Below are 20,554 nucleotides of genomic sequence, written 5' to 3'. Positions count from 1 at the left end.
AAGAAAGTTGATACAAGGTGTATTGAGAGCAAGAGTGCTGGAAAGTATGAGAGAAGGAAGTACTACCTACCATGGCTGATGGAGCTGACCACGAGAATATAAGGACACGTTTAGAATACACGTATGCAAACCTGCAAAATGTGATGAATAAGGTTGGTGAGTTACAAGGACAAATAGCCGAGTGGGAATAGATTGTAGTGGCAATACTGAAAGGCTGAAACTTTGCAACTGCAGATGCTACACTACCCACACATGTCGTTGCAGTGTTTGAGACATCAAATCCAGTGGCATCCTGGCTGCTGCAACCTAGACCAAAACAAAGAGAGAAAGCAGTTCCGGGGTTCGCCCTGGCTGGAAAGTGCAGTGTAAGTGGCAAATGCCAGGAGCAACAGTAAGTGCTGTGATCTCTCAAGGAGCGTCTGTAAATGGAGGAGAAATTAGGGACTGCAGCTGTGGAGGGAGCTAGGCTAGTGAGGGTCCAGAAGAGGGGACAGGTGGGAGGGAGGGGGGGGGGGGGGGGGGGGCAGCAACGGAAAGCTGCAGGGAGCAAGACTGATAACATTATGAGCAGACACAAGCAAGTACTGGCACCAGTTAATAGGCACATATCAGTGATGTCAGCAGTGGGAAAGACTGCAGGTGAATGGCAGACCTGGCCTATCGGCTTCGGATTACAGTAATAACAGAAAGGTGGCTTAAAGATGGTGAAAACTGGACACTTTATAGTAACAGATGTAACTTGTTCAGAAAAGATATGGAAGGAAAAAGGGATAAGGGCTGTCGCTGCCAATCAGTGACGGTATCATAGTCTTGCAAAGCGATTGGGGTATTGGAATTCAGAGAGAAATTTCACAATTTGCCAATGGTTCTGATTTGCCAATGGTGTGGTAAATAGTGACGGTGATACCAATAAACTGCAACAGGACATAGGCTAGCAGAGTGGGCAGACAAGTGGCAGATGGAATTTAATGTAGGGCAACACGGTAGCACAAGTGGATAGCACTGTGGCTTCACAGCGCCAAGGTTCCAGGTTCGATTCCCCACTGGCTCACTGTCTGTGGGGAGTCTGCACATTCTCCCGGTGTCTGCGTGGGTTTCCTCCGGGTGCTCTGGTTTCCTCCCACAGTCCAAAGACGTGCAGGTTAGGTGGATTGGCCATGGTAAATTGTACTTAGTGACCAAAAAGATCAGATGGGGTTTTGGATAACGGGGATAAGGTGGAAGTGAGGGCTTAAGTGGGTTGCTGCAGACCCGATGGGCTGAATGCTTCCTTCTGCACTGTATGTTCTATGTTCTAGAAGTGTGAGATGCTACATTTTGGCAGAAGGGATGGGGGAGGCAATATAGACTTAATGGCACCATTCTAAAGAGTGTGCAGGGAGCAGAAGAGGTCCAGGGTGATCTGAGAGAAGTGTGCAAGATTATAACAGAAGTCGTCAAAGAAAACCTGTTCCCATTAGATGCTAGTAACAAGGACTTGGGGACAAATTTTTGGCAACGGATAAGGGGGAGTGGGGGTGGAGGGGTTGATGTAAGGAAGAACCTTTTTATCCAGTGAGTGGTAATGACCTGGAACTCACTTCCCATGAGGGTGGTGAAAGTGGAGACATGGAACTCTCTGATTTCAAAAGGTAATTGGGTAGGCACTTGCTTGAAATATACTTTCAGTACGACAGGGACAGAACGGGAAATGGAGTCTGAATGGATTGCTCTACAGTGTTCCAGCTGTGTCTCAATGGAGTGAATGGCCTCCTTCTGTGCTGTATTGATTCCATGGCACTGAGGTCCAGATGGAAGGAGACAAGACTCTAAACAAAGGGTTACATGCTGAAGATCAACTCTCCCAGTTCCTCATGAGCTCGGGCTTTCCCAGGTCACTGTTGATACCTGCAGCCTCCTGAAACAAGACCTCCCTCCTAGTGGGCATGCATTGTCAGTGGTCAGCAAGGAACTTGCCACCGGAGGACCCCTCCTTCCCATTCAACCTCAGGCAGGTTTTTGCCTCTCATCAAGGTGTGTGCTTTCTTCTACTGGAAGGAAAGAGAGCAGAGAGTATTCATGATGGCTTGTATGCAGCGAGCAGAACAACATTTGTGCAGGGTTACATGAGGCATTGTGAGAGGACGCTAAGTTGAGGTTGAGTGTGTGTGTTAGCTGTTTGAATGGGGATGTGGGGTACCTGGAGAGAGAAGAATAATGTGAACTGTGATTCTGAGGAATTCTCTGCAGGAGAATGCTAGAAAAGTCAGAGTATAGGGCTTGACACCTGGAAGTGTTATACCATTCATCTTTCCCATCCTCTTGACCCCCTCTAACTTCCTGGTGCTCAGTCTCCGTATTGGAGGAAGCTATGACTTTGCCACTTCCATACAAGCTCTTTGGTTTGCAATGTTGTCCTCTTCCTCTCACCCTTGAGAAAGATCACCTCACTGCAGTCCCTCAGATCCCGCAGCAGGATGTCCAGGTTTAGAGTGAGGGATCCAGGTGGCAGCTTTCCCAGGTCTTCTATCCATTCCTGTGCTTACAGCCTCGAATTGCTGCTGATCCCTTTAATTAGAAATCCTTACATTGATAGAATTGGTATTCCATCCTGCCCACCCTCTCTAAATGGTGAGGTAACCTGGGGGTGGGATACTAATACAGCGGTACAGGAAATAGAAATCTGCTAGCTCGCCAATTTGTAAATCAGCTTCCCTACTGAAAATGGTCTCCCCAATCTGGCACGGTCAAAGTCAAAATGTCTGTACAGTGTCTCAGTTGCCTGTTCAATCACAAGCAGACCTAAAAACCAAGGCAACAACTTTTTCTATCTTCCTCATTCTTTCCCTTTCTCTTCTCTCTCTCTCTCCCCCCCCCCTTTCTCTTCTCTCTCTCTCTCCCCCCCCCCCCCCCCCCCCCCCATCTGTCTCCCCTTTGTTCTGTTTTTCTCTTTGCATTTTGACTTTACCTCTTTCATTAACGATGGGTGGAATCAGACATTGGCAAGGCCAGCGGCAGGCCTTGCCCTGTAATCAGGACCCCAAGAATGAAGGTCTCACCTACTCAGCAGCACCACTGGGTGAATGTGGCAGCTGCTGGAAGGGCAACCTCAGGATTTCAGGGTTTTGGGGAGAAGGGGTGGTCAGCAGCAAGGGCAGAGGGATGGCTCGTTGCAGGCTACCCACTTCTTGATGTCCAATCCATCGACCGGGTACTGAGTGCCTTTGATTGAGGGCCTCTCCCTCATCAACCTACAGCTGGGTTAATACCAGCGTTAACGGCATGAGGCCCTTGCATGGTCATTAATTGGCCACTTATGACCCTCAACTGGCTGTGATGAAGATTGACCATGGATGCTCCCAGCCAGGACCTAATTTTGGCAGAGTCGGGAGGGCAGTGAGGTTCCGGTACAGCACAATCCTGCCTAAATAAATACCTTTCCCACCTCCAGGTTCACCACCAACGAGAGCACAATATTGCAGCCCTATATTCCTACTTTTCATGATCCCTCTCCCTTTCTTGGTCACCTTCTCTTCTTCTTTAGCCCTCCCCCTTCCAGTAGGTAGCACTCACAATGGGGAATCTTGCTTGATTTTTCCTCTTTACTCTTCTTAAATACGCCTTCTGTAATATTCAAGTGACCACCACCTTCTCACGGGCAACTATGGATGGGTGATAAATGCTGCCCTCGGCATCGACACCCATCTCCTGTAAAAAATGAATTTTTAAAAAATGTTGGAGAGGGGTTTGGCATTCACAGTGTGTAAAGGAGCAATGAAGACTCGCTCCACTGCCCATCAATATTCTTTTCCTCTCTTTCGGAAAACATTCCACTCACTAGCTTCAGAATAGTCTGCTTGAGGATTGGAACTCCCCATATGAGGAAATTATCGAAATGAATGCTCCACAATGGAGGGGCTATTAAATGTTGTAAAGTTCCCATTGTTAGTATTGCATGTGTTTGATAGCATGTTATTCTTGAGATATGCTTCGAGTACTGATAATTACAATGTTTTAACCTGACTGAATTATTTTTGATAGGTTGATATGCCGACAGATGATTCACAGGAGAGCAATGTGAAGAAAGTTACATTTAAATCGGCTTCACTTGCCAGGCAAGTCTAAATATTTCAAGAATCTTGAAGCGCTGATTCGTTATTCAGTCCCTCAGCTGAATATTTATTATATTTTACCCTTTGAATTGTTTGATTTTCTGGTGCATTACATTTTACTGATATGAAAATGCATAGTTTATTCTGATTTTATTTTCCATTCAGCCAAGCACAACTAATTGCATTCATGTCAGGTTATCTGTGTTCAATGGGCCTATTTATTTGTTCACTTAATTAAATTTTAACTCCGTTTTGAGAAGAACAATATTATTTGTACGTTCTCGGTCCGCACAAATAAAGCTGCATTTGTACAAGCAGTGTGACTCCATCATGGAATGTGCAGCAGCTCTGGGATAAGTTTTAGCATCACTGAGATTAGAGTGAATGATCTGAGCTACGTGAATGCAGACCAGTATTACCGTTGAGAAGTTCCAGTTATAACTTACCTCCTAGTTACAACATTATGTAACTTAGAACCATATATATACCATCACTCAACCTCTGTCTCATTGAATCCATGTAATGGGTACCAGGCCCCTCATTTCCTTTTTTTTTAATATAATTTTTATTGGAATTTTTTACAGAAAATATAAAACGTAACAACAAACCATGAAATGCAACAAAATAACCCATAATAACTGTATCACCCCCAGACCGTATCGACGCATGTATCCCATCCCCCACCCCCCCCAACCCCAATGAACAACAGAAGAACTTAAAAATAAATTTTAAATTAAATAAACAAACATAGTCATCGTCCGCCCCCCCCCCCACACCTTTTCCCTCCCCCTTCCCCCCCCACCCCCCCGGGTTGCTGCTGCTACTGTCCCCGCACCCTATCGTTGAGCCAGAAAGTCGAGAAAAGGTTGCCACCGCCTAAAGAACCCTTGTACCGACCCTCTCAGGGCGAATTTGATCTTCTCTAGCTTAATGAAACCCGCCATGTCATTGATCCAGGTCTCCACGCTTGGGGGCCTCGCATCCTTCCATTGTAGCAAGATCCTTCGCCGGGCTACTAGGGACGCAAAGGCCAGCACACCGGCCTCTTTCGCCTCCTGCACTCCCGGCTCCACCCCAACCCCAAAAATCGCGAGTCCCCATCCTGGCTTGACCCTGGATCCCACCACCCTCGACACCGTCCTCGCCACCCCCTTCCAGAACTCCTCCAGTGCCGGGCATGCCCAGAACATATGGGCATGGTTCGCTGGACTCCCCGAGCACCTGACACACCTGTCTTCACCCCCAAAGAACCTACTCATCCTCGTCCCAGTCATGTGGGCCCGGTGCAGCACCTTGAATTGGATGACAGGCCCCTCATTTCCAAGATCAGATAGAACTAAAATAGGTTTAAATAAATTACCCATCTTTACTTACAGTCCCAGAATATATCAGAGGGTAAATTATGTAGTCTTGTACTGAGTGGTATGCACCAGAATGTCCAGGTTTAATCCTTAATTTGTGCAGAATTACTACCCTTGGGCTGGGAACGGGAAACACCAAGGGCGTCTTGGTACTAAGCATTGTCCAGTTACTTTTTCTAGTGAGGAGACTGGTGTGAACTCAATTATGATGTCCCTGAAAAAGAACTTTCTATCTCGAATAAATGAACAGCTATTTTGCTGAGGTATGGAAGTCATGGCAGCAATGATGGTACTTTATCCCAGCGTTAGACACCACATTCAGAGAAGAAAGCAAAATCAAATTGCCTGTTACCATCAATATTAAGTTTATGTTATAAAGGAAAATAACTTTATATGGAGCTATCTGAGTGCAATTAGGATGTGAAGCACATAAATATGAGGAGAAATTGTGTGTAATCAAACTCTGCCCATGATGCACATTTCTGGTAACATCTTTACCATTTTATGATATGGCAGAATGGATGTAATTTGGTCACTAGATCAGGGTCTAATTCGTCCATTCATAAACATAAGTAAAACTGCATCCAGAATTATTGGGTAATGATGGAAATGGAAGTGATTTAAAGAGACAGAGGAAGATAAAGCATTGTTTGCGAAGGGAGCCTTGTAAAGGTGTTTCTACGTGTCCTTTTTATTTGCTTAGTTAATGAGAAGGCTATGTGCCAAGGGTTCTGTCACTGCAACATTTTGCCTATGTCTGTCATTCTGTCCAAATTTCAATGGTGCATTGAGAAATGTAGCATGTTGACTACATACATATTTCTGTGATCAGTTCATTTGAAGAACAATTATTTCAACATGCAATTGGGAAAGGGGCCCGTTTTCGGCCATTATTAAGGCTGCATAGATCATGGAAATAATTTGGTATCTCCAAGAAGGGGGAGTCCACACCGAGTTGAGTGAAACAATAACGATTTATTCAAAAGCCCTAGATACATAGCACTTGGCGCTATCCAACCGAGTGAGTGCCGGTCGGTTCCTCACCAACCAGCTTTGTACAAGAAGTATGCTAGTTGCCCTGTATTTCCCCATGAATTCTGGGAATATGAGTTCCCATGCCGTAAGTGTAATATGAATACACCTCTTCAATCCTTCCCTCCCAAGTCTGAAGGATCCTCCACTGGCAGGGGAGGAGAAACAGGAGAGGAGGAGCAACGGACTTTCTTTGGCTCTGGCGGAACGTGTGCCCAAAGCATTGGGTCCGATGGTGAATATCGCACCAGGAAATGACGTTTTCTACTGGAACGCCATGGTAGGACAGTGGCAGGAAGCGGTTATGCGGCGGAGTCCACATCGGATGCCACAGAAGACTGCGTGTTCATGTCAGAATCAGAAGAGGGTATGTCCTGTGGATGCATAGCAAGTCCAGCACGCAGTGCCTCAGTGGGCTTGTCAGACTGTGGGACCGGATCCACCTAGACAGGGTGCAGGTCAAGAAGCGGGCATAGAGGGAGTCAGCGCGACTGACGGTGATCCAAATGGTGCTATAGTTGCTGGTTCCCGACCTGAACCCAGTAAGAGACCGGAGCAGCCTTGCAGAGAACAGTCCCCGAGAGCCAGCAGGCACCAATGGCATGGTTCCAAACAAAAGTGGTGTCCTCTTGAGAAAACCTTTGGGGCAGAGGAGGTGGAACAGGACAACATTCCTGCTGTTCCTGAGCCCGGTGTATTTTTGCACCAATATCCACAATCGACTCAGGCGGATAAGGTTCCCATGGCAGCGGGAGGTGTAGATAGAGTCAATGGATGGGAGGCGGATTCGCTTGAATATCTGGTGTTATACCGATGACATTTTTTTCCTTTGGACCCATGGCAAAGAATCACTGAAACGACTACACGATGACATCAATAAGTTCCATCCCACCATCAGACTCACCATGGACTACTCTCCAAAATCAGTTGCATTCTTGGACACACTCATCTCCATCAAGGACGGTCACCTCAGCACTTCATTTCACTGCAAGCCCACGGATAACCTCACGATGCTTCACTTCTCCAGCTTCCACCCTAAACACATTAAAGAAGCCATCCCCTTTGGACAAGCCCTCCGTATACACAGGATCTGCTCAGACGAGGAGGAGCGTAACAGACATCTACAGACGCTGAAAGATACCCTCATATGAACGGGATACGGCGCTCGACTCATGGATCGACAGTTCCAACGTGCCACAGCAAAGAACCGCACTGACCTCCTCAGAAGACAAACACGGGACACAGCCGACAGAGTACCCTTCATCGTCCAGTACTTTCCCGGAGCGGAGAAACTACGACATCTTCTTCGCAGCCTCCAACACGTCATCGATGAAGATGACATCTTGCCAAAGTCATCCCCACACCCCCACTACTTGCCTTCAAACAACCGCGCAACCTCAAACAAACCATTGTTTGCAGCAAACTACCCAGCCTTGAGAACAGCGACCATGACACCACACAACCCTGCCATGGCAATCTCTGCAAGACGTGCCAGATCATCGACATGGATACCACCATTACACGTGAGAACACCACCCACCAGGTATGTGGTACATCCTTGTGCGACTTAGCCAACGTTGTCTACCTCATATGCTGCAGGAAAGGATGTCACGAAGCGTGGTACATTGGCGAGACCATGCAGATGCTGCAACAACGAATGAACGGACATCGCAAGACAATCACCAGGCAGGAATGTTCCCTTCTAGTCGGGGAACACTTCAGCAGTCAAGGGCATTCAGCCTCTGATCTCCGGGTAAGCGTTCTCCAAGACAGCCTTCAGGACACGCGACAACGCAGAATTGCCGAGCAGAAACTTATAGTCAAGTTCTGCACACATGAGTACGGCCTCAACCGGGACCTTGGATTCATGTTGCATTACATTCATCCCCCACCATCTGGCCTGGGCTTGCAAAATCCTACCAACTGTCCTGGCTTGAGACAATTCACACCTCTTTAATCTGGGGTTACCCCTAGCTTTGGATCTATAAAGATTCAATTACTTGCAAATGCTCACATTCTAAGCATTGTCTGGCATCTTTGAATTTGTCTATATATATATGTTTCTGGAACATACCTCTTCATTCACCTGAGGAAGGAGCTGCGCTCCAAAAGCTAGTGTTTGAAACAAACCTGTTGGACTTTAACCTGGTGTTGTAAGACTTCTTACTGTAATGTCTTGGGCTGAGCAGTTGCCATACCAGGCTGTGATGCAGCCGGATAGGATGTTTTCTATGGTGCAGCTGTAAAAACTGATGAGAGTTGATGTGAACATGCGGAATTTCCTTAGTTTCCTGCGTTTTCTTTGTCGTGTCATCGATGCAGGTGGACCAGGACGTGATGTTGGTGAAACTGTCAACCATCTCCATCTCGTCACCATTGATGCGGACAGGGACATGTAGAACACTTTGCTTCCTGAAGTTAATGACTGGCTCCTTAGTTTTGCTGTCATTAAGGGAGAAATTGTTGTTGTTTCACCACACTAGGTTCACTATCGCTCTCCTGTACTCTTACTCAGTCGTGTGTGTATAAAGAGTATTGTAGGGGCTTAAGTACGCAGCCTTGCTTGGCCCCAGTATGAGGGCTATCGTGAAGGTGGTGTTGTTTATCCTTACTGATTGTGGTCTATGCAGAGAGAGAAATGGCATCCGGATCTCTCGACTCTCGACCCCCCCCCCCCCCCCCACCCCCGATGTGACCCCCCGAACCCCACAAAGCCCCAACTCACCTATAAGCACCTCAGCACCCCCACATCCCTCCTCACGTGCACTTGGCACCACCCGTCAATAAAAACAAAATGCCAGCTTGGCACCTTGGCAGTGACTGCCCTCTGGTTTTAATCTGACTTGAAGCCAAATTCCACCTGAAGCTCCTAGGTAGTGCTAGGAGGTAGGCTACTTTAACCCTTTCCCAATAAAGCTGCAGCTCATTCTGGGAATGCTACACTAATATCCTGTACAGAAGATACTCCATGGTGTCAAATATGTCCAACCTTCTCTCCCCACTTCTTGTATCCCAATGTCCACTTTGCCAGCCATACAACACAGTGTGATACTGGGCTGCATTATCACTCCCGACAAACTCTTTTCATGCCTCCACTATGGTGTTCCTTTCTCTTTAGTTTTGGAAAGCACTACTTTTCCATGTCTCCTTCCAGCTTTAGTAGCCTAAAATATGCCCAACCGTAGGCTGTGAATGATTATTGTGCAAATTAACTGACCAGAGAGAATTTTAAACAGTCAACACATTGCATTTCTGACTGCACCAGTGCCTAGCCATTGGCGACAGGACTGAATTGAACTTAAGACCAAAAAAACCTACCTGGATATTTTTACGTTTGTTATGCGGATATTGCTGAAACCTGTTGCATGCAGATGATTTTCAATGATACCAATTTTTAACATTATTGGTGGCAATTTGAGCACGTAACATGTATTTTATTAAATGTTTCTTGTTTTTGATTGAAATGTTATTAGGAAACCCAAATTGCTGTTTATATATAGTCAGTGGATTTACAACATAAAATGTGAATGTGCAATGGTGTGATAACGATATTTACTGACCAATCACTTGTCATCCAGGGGTCCCCGATGTGTGGCTCGGTTCGACTTTGAAGGAGATCAGGCTGATGAACTCACTTTCTATGAAGGGGATGTTATTGCACTGAAACAGTATATGGGTGAGGAGTGGGCTCGAGGACAGCTGAAAGGCCGCTCTGGAATTTTCCCTCTGAATTTTGTTGAGATTGTTGAGGATCTACCAACCTCTGAGCAGCAGGCTGCACTGAATTCACCTCCTCCTCCAGGTGAGACTTTTTTTTTAAGTGACGAGAATTGTGAAGTGTCATAAATCTTCAGTTTTGACCTCAAAAATATTGAGTCAGAGCCAGTAAAGTTACGACACACACACAAAAAAAACTACAAAATGCAAATGCTATGAGATCAGTCCCGTGAAGGGCTGCCTAACTTGAATTTGCAATCCTCCAGTGTAATTCACAGTGAACTTATCGCTTTTTTCTGATTGGTTGGTTTCCTGCATTCACATGGAGCTTTATTGGTATGGTACATGGTTCTACACTCATCTGCCCATCTGAAGTTGAAGATAATGATGAGACCTTTAGGGGCACTGGGAAGATAAGAGGTAGGAAATAATTGTAGAAGAGAAAGGATTCGGAGATTACTTGTGTTTTAATGAGATTCTGTTTCTTTAAAATTGCATTATCTCACGTGGGTGACATTTCACCATGAGTTGATTTAATTTGGTTCTACTTGACTTGAAAATCACAATGAAAATAGATTGTCATGTTTGAATTGAGAATGGTTGAGTAAAGGAGGATTAAAGGCTGCTGTCTCCCCATGTTTCTTTAATTGTAAATCAACTGCTAGTTGATCTATATCTGTGTCTCTGAGGGACTTCCATTGATGTCAAACCATGATTCAGCAGCAGAAGGCAAAGACAGTAGGACAAAATTAATCTTTGCATCCATACACCACTCTACCTGACCAATTTTGTCCAATCGAACGGGTTGATTTGAGTAAAAGCAATCAAACCTAGAACCGTCTTGCTGTGCCAAATGGTGTAATTAGGGTTGTCAACTCTTGTTTAGCCTTATTCTTTGAGATCTAGGGCCCAATCTCTCAAAACGGGAACAGAATCCCATAGTGAGCGCGTTTAGCCGTGTGTTTCCCAGCACTCGCAGCTCCGAGAAACACAATGCAATCTAACATGACTCTGGTTAGATATGGAGCCTCCATGGGAAACCCACGGTCGGAGCTGCACTTAGTCCCGTCTCCTGCCCCAAGGAGCCCCGTACATCGGAACTCCTCAGTGCGGGAAATGGCATCAGGATCTCTCAACCCCCCCCCAAAGTCCCAACTCACCTATAAGGGAGTCCTCTGGACCTCCACATCCCACCTCACGTGCACATGGCACCACCATACCCGATCCCCGTCAGTAAAACCAAAATGCCAGCTTGGCACCTTGGCAGTGACTCTGACAGAGCCACCTGGGCACCTTGACAGTGCTAGGTTGGCACCCAGATAGCACTACCAGGTTGTCAGTGCCAGTGCCCAGGTGGCACAGCGGTGTCAGGGTACCACCCTGCCCAGAGGACATTAACCTTGGGGTCTCCAATCCCCTGGGAGATCCCCATGAGTGCTGTTCTCTGTGGTCCCCGTTTGTGGGGATCAATACTGAACGCCGATTGCCCGAGGTCTCCGAGCCCAATGCCTCGATTACCTCGGGGAAATGCATGTTAGAGTGAGATTAGCTGTCTCGCTCTAATGTGCAGATTTGCCAAAAAGTGATCCCGCCCACAATGATCTTGTTAGATCTCGTGAGGCGTAGCAGACCGGGTAGATCCCGGGAGTGGGTTCTGCCGGCCAGGGCCGGTGCTAGGAATTGCGGGCCCAATTAGAAAAGTGATGGCGGGGCCCCTACTCTACAAAAGTAAAAATTTATGTATGTTTATATTTCGTGTAGTATGCTCGTCTTTAACCAAAAAAAAACATTAAATGCTTGATATACTAAAATTTTGAAACTTACTTACCCGGGTGGAAGGATTTGGCGGCGCAGGGCTGAAGGATTTGTCGACGGTAATGCGGTGCGTTCCCCAAAAGTAAAAACTACCCTATAGTTCCTCTTAGAATACAGAAAAGGCTTCAAACGGTAACTCTGTCGCCGCTGGCACGGGGCCCCCTTAAGGTGTGGGGCCCAATTTGATGAAATTGGTCAAATAGGCTTAAAACCGGCCCTGCTGCCGGCATCTACCGGTCATGTTGCGCCGCAGCGCACTGACTTTCAGGCGCAGCGTGACCGGTAGATCACACGTCTGACATCCGTTTGCAGTTTACAAATGTTATTGAATGATTACCCTACATTTACAATGCAAGTTATGTTTTGCATACAATTTGTAAAACTTGACTGTAGTTTAAACTGTGTGTATGATTTCAAAACACAACTGTTGATTATGCATGAGAGTAAATACTTGGAGTCTAGCGCCTGAGGTAATAAAATTGTCTTTCATAATCAGAGCAACAGTATTGTCAATTCATCAGGCTTTGAAATTTCAATGCTATGCCTGATTAGTTTCCTGATATTTACAGCTAATTTCACATTCTTGGTCATTACTTTAATAGTTAAGTGGTTGTCAAACCATTTCAGAAGTGCAAAGTTACTGCAAATGAATTCTGATTGACTAGATTTCTGTTGGTTCGGCTGAAAAAATTACTTTGTCTGATATAAAGCAAACTCGCCCAACAGAAACTGAAGTCAGCATTTGTATTTGTTACCATGAAACAAAGTGGTGAGATTCACAACCCACATTTCTCAAAGTGGAAATCAATCCAATAAATTGCCCTTCAAATTTCTATACAAAGGCTCTTTCAGGTATTTTGGGGGGACTTTGTCACCAAGGCTATTACTATGGCATCATCAGTCACTATAAATTTAAACATTTAAATGTCACAGCACTACAATCACAGTGCAATGGGCGAATTGCCAATGCTAAATTGTCTCTTACTGTCCAAAAGGTTAGGTGGGGTTATGGCGTAGGGTGGAGGCGTGGGTCTAGATAGGGTGCTCTTTCAGAGGGTTGGTGTGGACTCAATGGGCCGAATGGCCTCCTTCTGCACTATGGGGTTTCTATAATTCCATAAATCCCTGCTAGTTTACTCATGGACGCAATTAGTGATCGCTTGATGAAAATTCTATTTTCCTTCTGCTTTTCATGGGGTAAATTTCAGTGCTCCTTTATAATTTTAATATTCTCTTTATTAAATTAATGCAGCATTTTCTCATGGCATTGGACCATATTTTGGTCTGAGACACTCAGTTTGTTAGACTTTCATTTGTTCACAAACTTTCTATGAGGGTTTTTGCATGGCAAGGTCCTGCCAGATAAGGATCCAAATAGTACCACTCCCTAGACAGTGCATTTGGGGTGTGTGTGAAAAGTCCAAGCAATGGTGTATCTCTTTAACTATCAGACTGAAGAATTGGTAAAAAGCAGACTGATTCTGAACCATGACGTGTCAATTACAATAGTGAATACAGTGTCAAACCAGTTGCAGAAAGTGAAACGAGGGGGTCAAAGAAAGATTGGATTCAGAGAGAGAGAGATAAAAAGAGAAAGACAGGAAAATATTTGGGGGAAAAAATATTTTTTTAAAATTTCCAACAATGATTGAATTCTGAAAGAATGAGACTTTTTTCCTGTTATTCTTACTCTCTGTCCATCAAGTAAATACAGCACATCATGCTCCTCAGTATATTTGAATAGTGAGTCAGATGCTGAGATGTAGGGCACGATCCAACGGCCACTGTGCGCCTGAAAAGCAGTTTGCCGCGCGCGCAGCGTGGCTGATAGAAGCCGGGGACCTCGCTCCCGGGATCTACCCGGCTCGCAGCGTATGGCGAGATCTAACACGATCTCGTGAGACTTTGCGATGTCAATCCTACCCGGGATCACTTTTTTGTTAAATCTGCATACAAGAGCGAGATGGCTAGTCTCACGTGCAGATTCCTGAATTACCCAAGGTGTGGGATCTATCTCCGCCTCGGATACCTCCACAAATGGGGACCAGGGGATCAGAGACCCCTTTTGGGCAGGGTGGTACCCTAGCACTCCTGGTGTCACCCAGGCACCCTAGCAGTGCCATCTGGGTGGCAGCATGGCACTGCCATGGTGCCCAGTGGCACTTTCAGCTGGCAGGGGCACTGCAAGGTTGGCACTGCCAATGTGCCAAGCTGGCATTTTTGTACACTGGCGATCGGGCCAGAGGTGTCCTGTAGGAGTTTGGTGGTGCAGGAAGCCTTTGGGAGGGGGGGGGACCCTCCCATAGTATGTTGGGGCTTGGGGGGATCACGTCAGGAGCCTCGGAGATCAGGGTGCCATTTTTAAATGGTGTCCCACTCTCTCGCTGCACTGAGGAACTCTGGTGAGCAGAGCTCCTCAGAGCCCATAATGGGGCAATGTGTGGCCTCGGCTGCGCGTTCCCCGCTTAGGCCCCTTATCTAACATGGGTGCTGTTTTATAGCCATGTATTTCTCAGTGCTGTGAGGACTGGGAAACACGCAGCTAAATGTGTTTGCTATGGGACTTTGTTCCCTTTTAGCTGAATCACATCCGTAGTGTTTGGGAACATTCAGGGGAGCAGGGCAACTTGGACAGCAATTTCTGAATTTCCACATTAACTGCACATGTGTAATCACCAGCTTTGCTGTCCAATTTTCACGATAGTGCTGATAGCTTATTGCTACACCAGCGGTTTGACTAAGATTTGAAAATTTTAATTGCATCCCTGTTGAAATTGCAATTAGTTTTTAAAATTTAAATAGAACCATTAAATGCAGACATAATGTCATTGGCCAGTTAAATGCATTGAATGCATTCTTCTCTGAAATGCTGCCTATCATGTATCAGACTTCACTAAGTACCGACTGATTCAAAATTATTGCCAAAATGTCATTGTGAGAAATAGCCAGTTTTGACACCAGCCATCCTCAGTGAAACACCTGCCAAGTCACTGTTCAATACTTTATCACATTTCCACCTATAAACTAGAAATGTAGGCAAATTCCAAGGTAATTTTGATCATAATGTATTTTTATCATATCATTGAGTGTATATAATACAAAAAACAAATGTATTGAATCTTTCTTCAGGTTCTGACATATCAGCAGGTGGTAAAGCAATTGAGACCTCCTCATGTAGTCAGGTAGGACTCTTTTTGCAATCATGGAATCTTGCATAAAGTTACATGCAAGTACATATACATATCAATGAGTCGAGCCCTCTCAACCTCCTTGTGGTTACTAATTGAGGTTTCTACATTTGCCACTAAACTGGAGCTGTGGACGTAAATGTATTCCAATTAAGTGCAACTAGCTTAATAAAACTAATTTTTGCATCCTTTTTCTAAATTCTGTATTTAAAGTTTATACTCAGGGCAGCACGATGACGCAGTGGTTAGTACTACTGCCTCATGGCGCCAAGGTCCCAGGTTTGATCTCGGCTATGGGCCACCGTCCGTGTGGAGTTTGCACATTCTCCCTGTGTTTGTATGGGTTTCGCCCCCAAAACTCAAAGATGCGCAGGCTAGGTGGATTGGCTACACTAAATTGCCCCTTAATTGGAAAAAATGAATTGGGTACTCTTTTTAAGAAAAAAACAAAATTTTTAAAAAGTTTTTATATTCGCCTTATTTAGCATGTGTTATTATATTACATATTGACAGGTATTAAATGTATGCCGTTTATTTGTTCACTGTACTGATGGGTGCAGTATCCATAAGAACAGTAAGACAAAATGTTAAGTCAGCCTGGGCCAGCCTTGCAGATCTCAAAGCAGCTGCTAACAGAACAGCTTGTCACAGTGGTGCCTCTCTGTCCTCCCAAGGGCTGACCTGTGATGAAAGGGATAGTTTAATTTACTTATTTTCTAATTTACTAAAACTTGACAAGGGAGTATTTGTATTGATCACTCCCGTTTGGTGACAAATGAGCAATAGTGTACCCGTGGTTACCAGGATATAATAATAATCGCTTATTAGGCGAATTGAAGTAGGCTTCAATGAAGTTACTATGAAAAGCCCCTAGTCGCCACATTCCGGCACCTGTTTGGGGGAGGCCGGATATCGAGATCCATTAGCAGCTTAGGGCTTCCTGTACTATCTACATTCATTAAATTACTTTCCATGACAGACATTTACTATTTCTCCTGGTCATCTTTTTAATTGGTTCAGTATGTGTGTTTTTATTTTCTGCTGTTGCTGAAATAAGCTGACTGGTTTTCTGTAAACTCTGTAGGTTGGAAGCTCAAACTCTCAGTGGTGTGAAGCAATTTATGATTTCAAAGCCGAATCTGCAGACGATTTGCCATTTAAACGGGGAGATCGGATCCTTATCACAGAGCAGTTGGACTCTGAGTGGTGCAAGGGGGAACTGAATGGGCGTGAAGGGACATTCCCAACTGTGTTTGTTAAAATCTGCTCAGGTACCATCTCTAAGCTAAGAATCCAAAACACTGAATTTGAAGGAATTGTCTTTTTATTTATTGGTTGTTCCTGGAATTTGGATACTTTAATTTTTTTTTAATGCAATATGCTCGTAACTTTGGAACCAAGATATTGTTATAGAAAAATACTTTCTTATATTTCCTTATACGATGAGAAGTTAGGAACTGTAGAGGAGTAGGGAGAATTAGGGCTTCACATACGTAAGTCATTAAAAGCTAGTGGATAGACACACAAACTAAATTTCAACGCTAGTGAAAGGCTCGATGTTATGTTAAGAGGGCTGCCATTCAAGTGTGTAGATGTTTTGCTATAGTTTGCAAAAGCACTAGTTAGACTGCATCTTATGTATCAGATTGTTCTGGGTACCGCACCCCCTGGTAGCCCTGGCAGGGGTACAGGGCAGATTTTAACAGTATGATGCCAGATCTAAAAGAGCTTAAGTTATGAGGAGAGGTTGCAAAGACTAAAATTCCCTTGAGTATAGAAGACTTGGGGGTATATAATTGAAGTATTTAAAATGGTTAAAGGATTTGATTGGAAATGGGCAATTTTTCCCACCCTCCCCAAAAAGCTACTACGGCTATATCAATTGAAAATTTCAAACCTGAGGTTGATAGATCTTTATTAAGTAAAGGTATTAAGGGATATGGAACCAAGGCAGGTAAGTGGAGTTAAGATGTCGATCCACCATGATCCAGTTGAATTATGGAAATGGCCAACTCCTGTTCCATGTAATCCTTTGAATTCTATGAATGCTCATTATTCCATTCATAGTATAATTAAAACAATTCATTGGAGGAGCGTTGATGGACATCAGTTCAGTCGAGACGCTGAGTAGTAGTGAACCAATGCTTTAATAGACTAAAAGTGTGCCAACCTGTAGTTCCTCCCACACTGCCCCAGATCGACGAGCTTTATGCCTCCTCAGAGGGGCGGAGCCAAAAGCAGCACCAATAACAGCATTCCAACAGTACAACAGCAACAATCAATAACAGAAAAGCAATAACAATAAGTATATATAACAGTGGAGATAATGATAGTAATAGAACAGTAGAACAATAGTGAACATATATACAACAGCCTTACGTAGCCATACGTGGCTCACCACAAGCGTCATCATTGAATTCAGAAAAATCAGCCAATGCGATGCATGAGAATCGGAATAAAGGCAATTTATATGACATACCGTGAATTGTTATCCATTGGTGAAATCGAGGAACCAGGAAGGATAGAGACAGAAAGAGACTAAAAAGAACAAGGAAGGGTTGAAAGGGGAAGAGTTGTTGCTAACCTGATGGTAAATGTAAAGGCTGGGGGGCACATTGCCAACCCATCCTCTGACATATGACATGGGTGTCCTAGAAAGGCAAAATAGGGACGAAAAATTAGATTGTAATGTATCTGAAAATTATGACGGAAATGGGAATGTACCACTTTTTAAAAAAAATGAAGCACAAATTACAGCTGTCCAGTAAATGTTGACTCCAGTGACAAAGTTGTAGGTTATCTAGTCACATTGTAGCCAGGTGAAACTGCCATCAGATTTCTTGAAATTGATGAGGAATAATTTACTTGGCTTGAATTTTCAGGATGGCAAGCACTCAACGCCTTCTGCCCTGAGAGTTGGCAGGGAACGCCCCCCCGACTCTGACAGACCCCGCTGCCATTTTCCGTTCAATTGATTGTTGACTGGCAGCAGACAGGACTTCCATCAGCCCTTGGATGAAAGTCCCACCTTGGATAGCTGTCAGCCAATCCGACTTACTAACAGCTCTCCAGCCCTTACAGGCACAGCACTGCAGTGGCCAGAAGAGGTACTGTAGTGCCGTGCCTGAGCCTAAGACCCAGGGCCGCCCCAGGCAAGTATCAGTCGTCCCGGGAGGCAGGGGTGCCCTGGGGGAGATCTCAGTGTCAGGGAGGGTATGTCAGGGTTGGAAGGGGGGAATGGAGGGCAGAACTCCCAGGTCGCTGGAGAGGAGGGGGGTGGGAAATCTTAAGGGGCCTTCAAATTGAGGGCCCACCCCCACCTTGAGACTTTTTCTGTTTGGCACCCTGACCCAACTGGCAGCCAACAAAAAATTGAGGCTGGGCAGTATAAATGGCACAGTACAGCCTCACAGCGCCAGCGACCCGGGTTCAATTCCGCCCTTGGATGACTGTGAAGTTTTTTATTTTTTATACATTTAAGAGTACTCAATTATTTTTTTTCCAATTGGGCAATTCAACCTGGCCAATCTACTTACCCTACTCATTTTTTTGGGTTGTGGGAGTGAGACCCACGCAGACGCGGGGAGAATGTGCAAACTCCACACAGACAGTGATCCGGGGCCAGGATCGAACCTGGGTCCTCAGTGCAGTGAGGCAGCAGTGCTGTGTGGAGTTTGCATGTTCTCCCTATGTCTACTTGGGCTTCCTCCGGGTGCTCCAGTTTCCTCCCTCAGTCCAAAGATCTGCAGATTCAGTGGGTTGGCCATGCTAAATTGCCCCTTAGTGTCCAAAGATGTTCAGGCAAGGTGGGGTTACAGGAATAGGACGGGGAGAGTGGGCCTAGGTAGGGTGCTTTTTCAGAGGGTGGGTGCAGACTCGATGGGCCAAATGGCCTTCTCTTGCACTGTCGGGACTCTACAGTTCTATTCTCTGGTTGTAAAGGCCTTATTTAGGGGCATGACTGAGCTTCCTGACTGAGGGCCTGCCCACCCCACTCAGAAATGGCTCCTGTGTCAGTTCGGGTGGGATTCCGGAGGGAATGCCGTCAATGCAATTTTATGCCCCCCCCCCCCCCCACTCTGCCTCAGAAGCCGCTGGGGAGAGTGTAAAATGCTGACCCATGTACCTTAGATGTGCTTTTTGATTTAGAACCTGTTGGGGTTTGTAATTAATAGTTTATTATTGACGTCTATACAATTCTTACGAAACCAATTGATTTGGATTTAATCAGTTTACATGTTTGTCCATCTGCAGTTGATAAAGGCATTCATACAAAAAAATAAATTAAGGTGTATTGAAATAAAAAATTAGGGTGATGACGCAGGCAATGTTCACATTAATACTAAAGAAGGGGAAAGACCCTTCAGAATTTGGGATGTACAGGCCCATATCACTGATAAACATGGACGTCAAAGTGCTCGCCAAGCTGGTGGCGAGGAAGATGTAAGGGTGTGTCTTGGGGGTGGTTGCGGAGCACCAAACGGGCTTTGTAAAGGGCAGGCAACTCTCCAGTAATACAAGGCAATCGTTGAACGTGATTATGAACCTGTTGAGAGAACAGGTACCAAATCTGAGGCAGAGTGGGGTTCGTGGATGCAAAGAAGGCATTTGATTGGGTGGAGTGGCAGTACCTGTTCGAGATCCTGGGAAAGTTCGGGTTCGGGCCGAAGGTAGCAAGAGACGGTTCAGATACCTGGGGATCCAGGTAACGGGAGAGTGAATGATGTTGCATGAATGGAACTTGACAAAGCTGGTGAAGGAGATAACGATTTTAAGAGGTGGGATATGCTGCGTCTGACTCTGGCGGGGAGGGTCAATGTGGTGAAGATGAATGTCCTGGCAAGGTTCCTTCTTTATATTCCAGACGCTTCTGATTTTTGTACCAAAGGCCTTTTTCCAGAAGTTGGATATGGTTATTTCAGAGTTCATGTGGGCATGGAAGATGCCATGGGTAAGGAGAACCCTGTTATAAAGACAGAGGCAGAAGGGGGGAGTGGCGTTGCCAAACATGTTGCATTATTTACTGCGTGGCGAATGTGGAGAAGGTGAGGCGGTGGTGGGAGGGAGAGGGGGCAGAATGGGTTATGGTGGAAGAAGAATCCTGTTGGGGGTCCAGCCCGAGGGCTATAGTGGCGGCGGCGTTGCCGCTGACGCCAAGCAGATGTACAGAGAGCCCAGTTGTACAGTCCACAGTAAAGGTCTGGAACCAGCTGAGGAGGCACTTTAGGACAGAGGGGATTTCAGTGTTAACGTCGTTGTGTGAGAAGCATGGATTTGAGGCGGGGTGGGAGGGAACGGATGGTACGTATAGGAAGTGGGGAGAAGGGAGGCCGGTAAGGAGGAGAGATTT

At 45.5% G+C, this 20,554-nt stretch overlaps 1 protein-coding gene across 4 annotated transcripts in view; it reads left to right on the top strand.

The window, feature by feature from the left end:
- Nucleotides 1-20,554, top strand: part of sh3d19 (SH3 domain containing 19) — a 264,388-nt gene that overhangs the window by 229,441 nt on the left and 14,393 nt on the right. For 2 of the 4 annotated variants that reach the window (XM_038791979.1, XM_038791980.1), the window contains 4 exons: nucleotides 4,021-4,094; nucleotides 10,063-10,286; nucleotides 15,146-15,198; nucleotides 16,289-16,475. In XM_038791979.1, the coding sequence (XP_038647907.1) occupies nucleotides 4,021-4,094; nucleotides 10,063-10,286; nucleotides 15,146-15,198; nucleotides 16,289-16,475 (538 nt within the window). The remainder of the gene's footprint in view (nucleotides 1-4,020; nucleotides 4,095-10,062; nucleotides 10,287-15,145; nucleotides 15,199-16,288; nucleotides 16,476-20,554) is intronic. The other 2 variants (XM_038791983.1, XM_038791981.1) reach the window with 2 other exon arrangements.

This window comes from Scyliorhinus canicula, chromosome 3 (assembly GCF_902713615.1).
Source record: "Scyliorhinus canicula chromosome 3, sScyCan1.1, whole genome shotgun sequence".
Lineage (NCBI taxonomy): Eukaryota > Metazoa > Chordata > Chondrichthyes > Carcharhiniformes > Scyliorhinidae > Scyliorhinus > Scyliorhinus canicula.
This window is presented reverse-complemented; position numbering and strand designations above follow the sequence as displayed.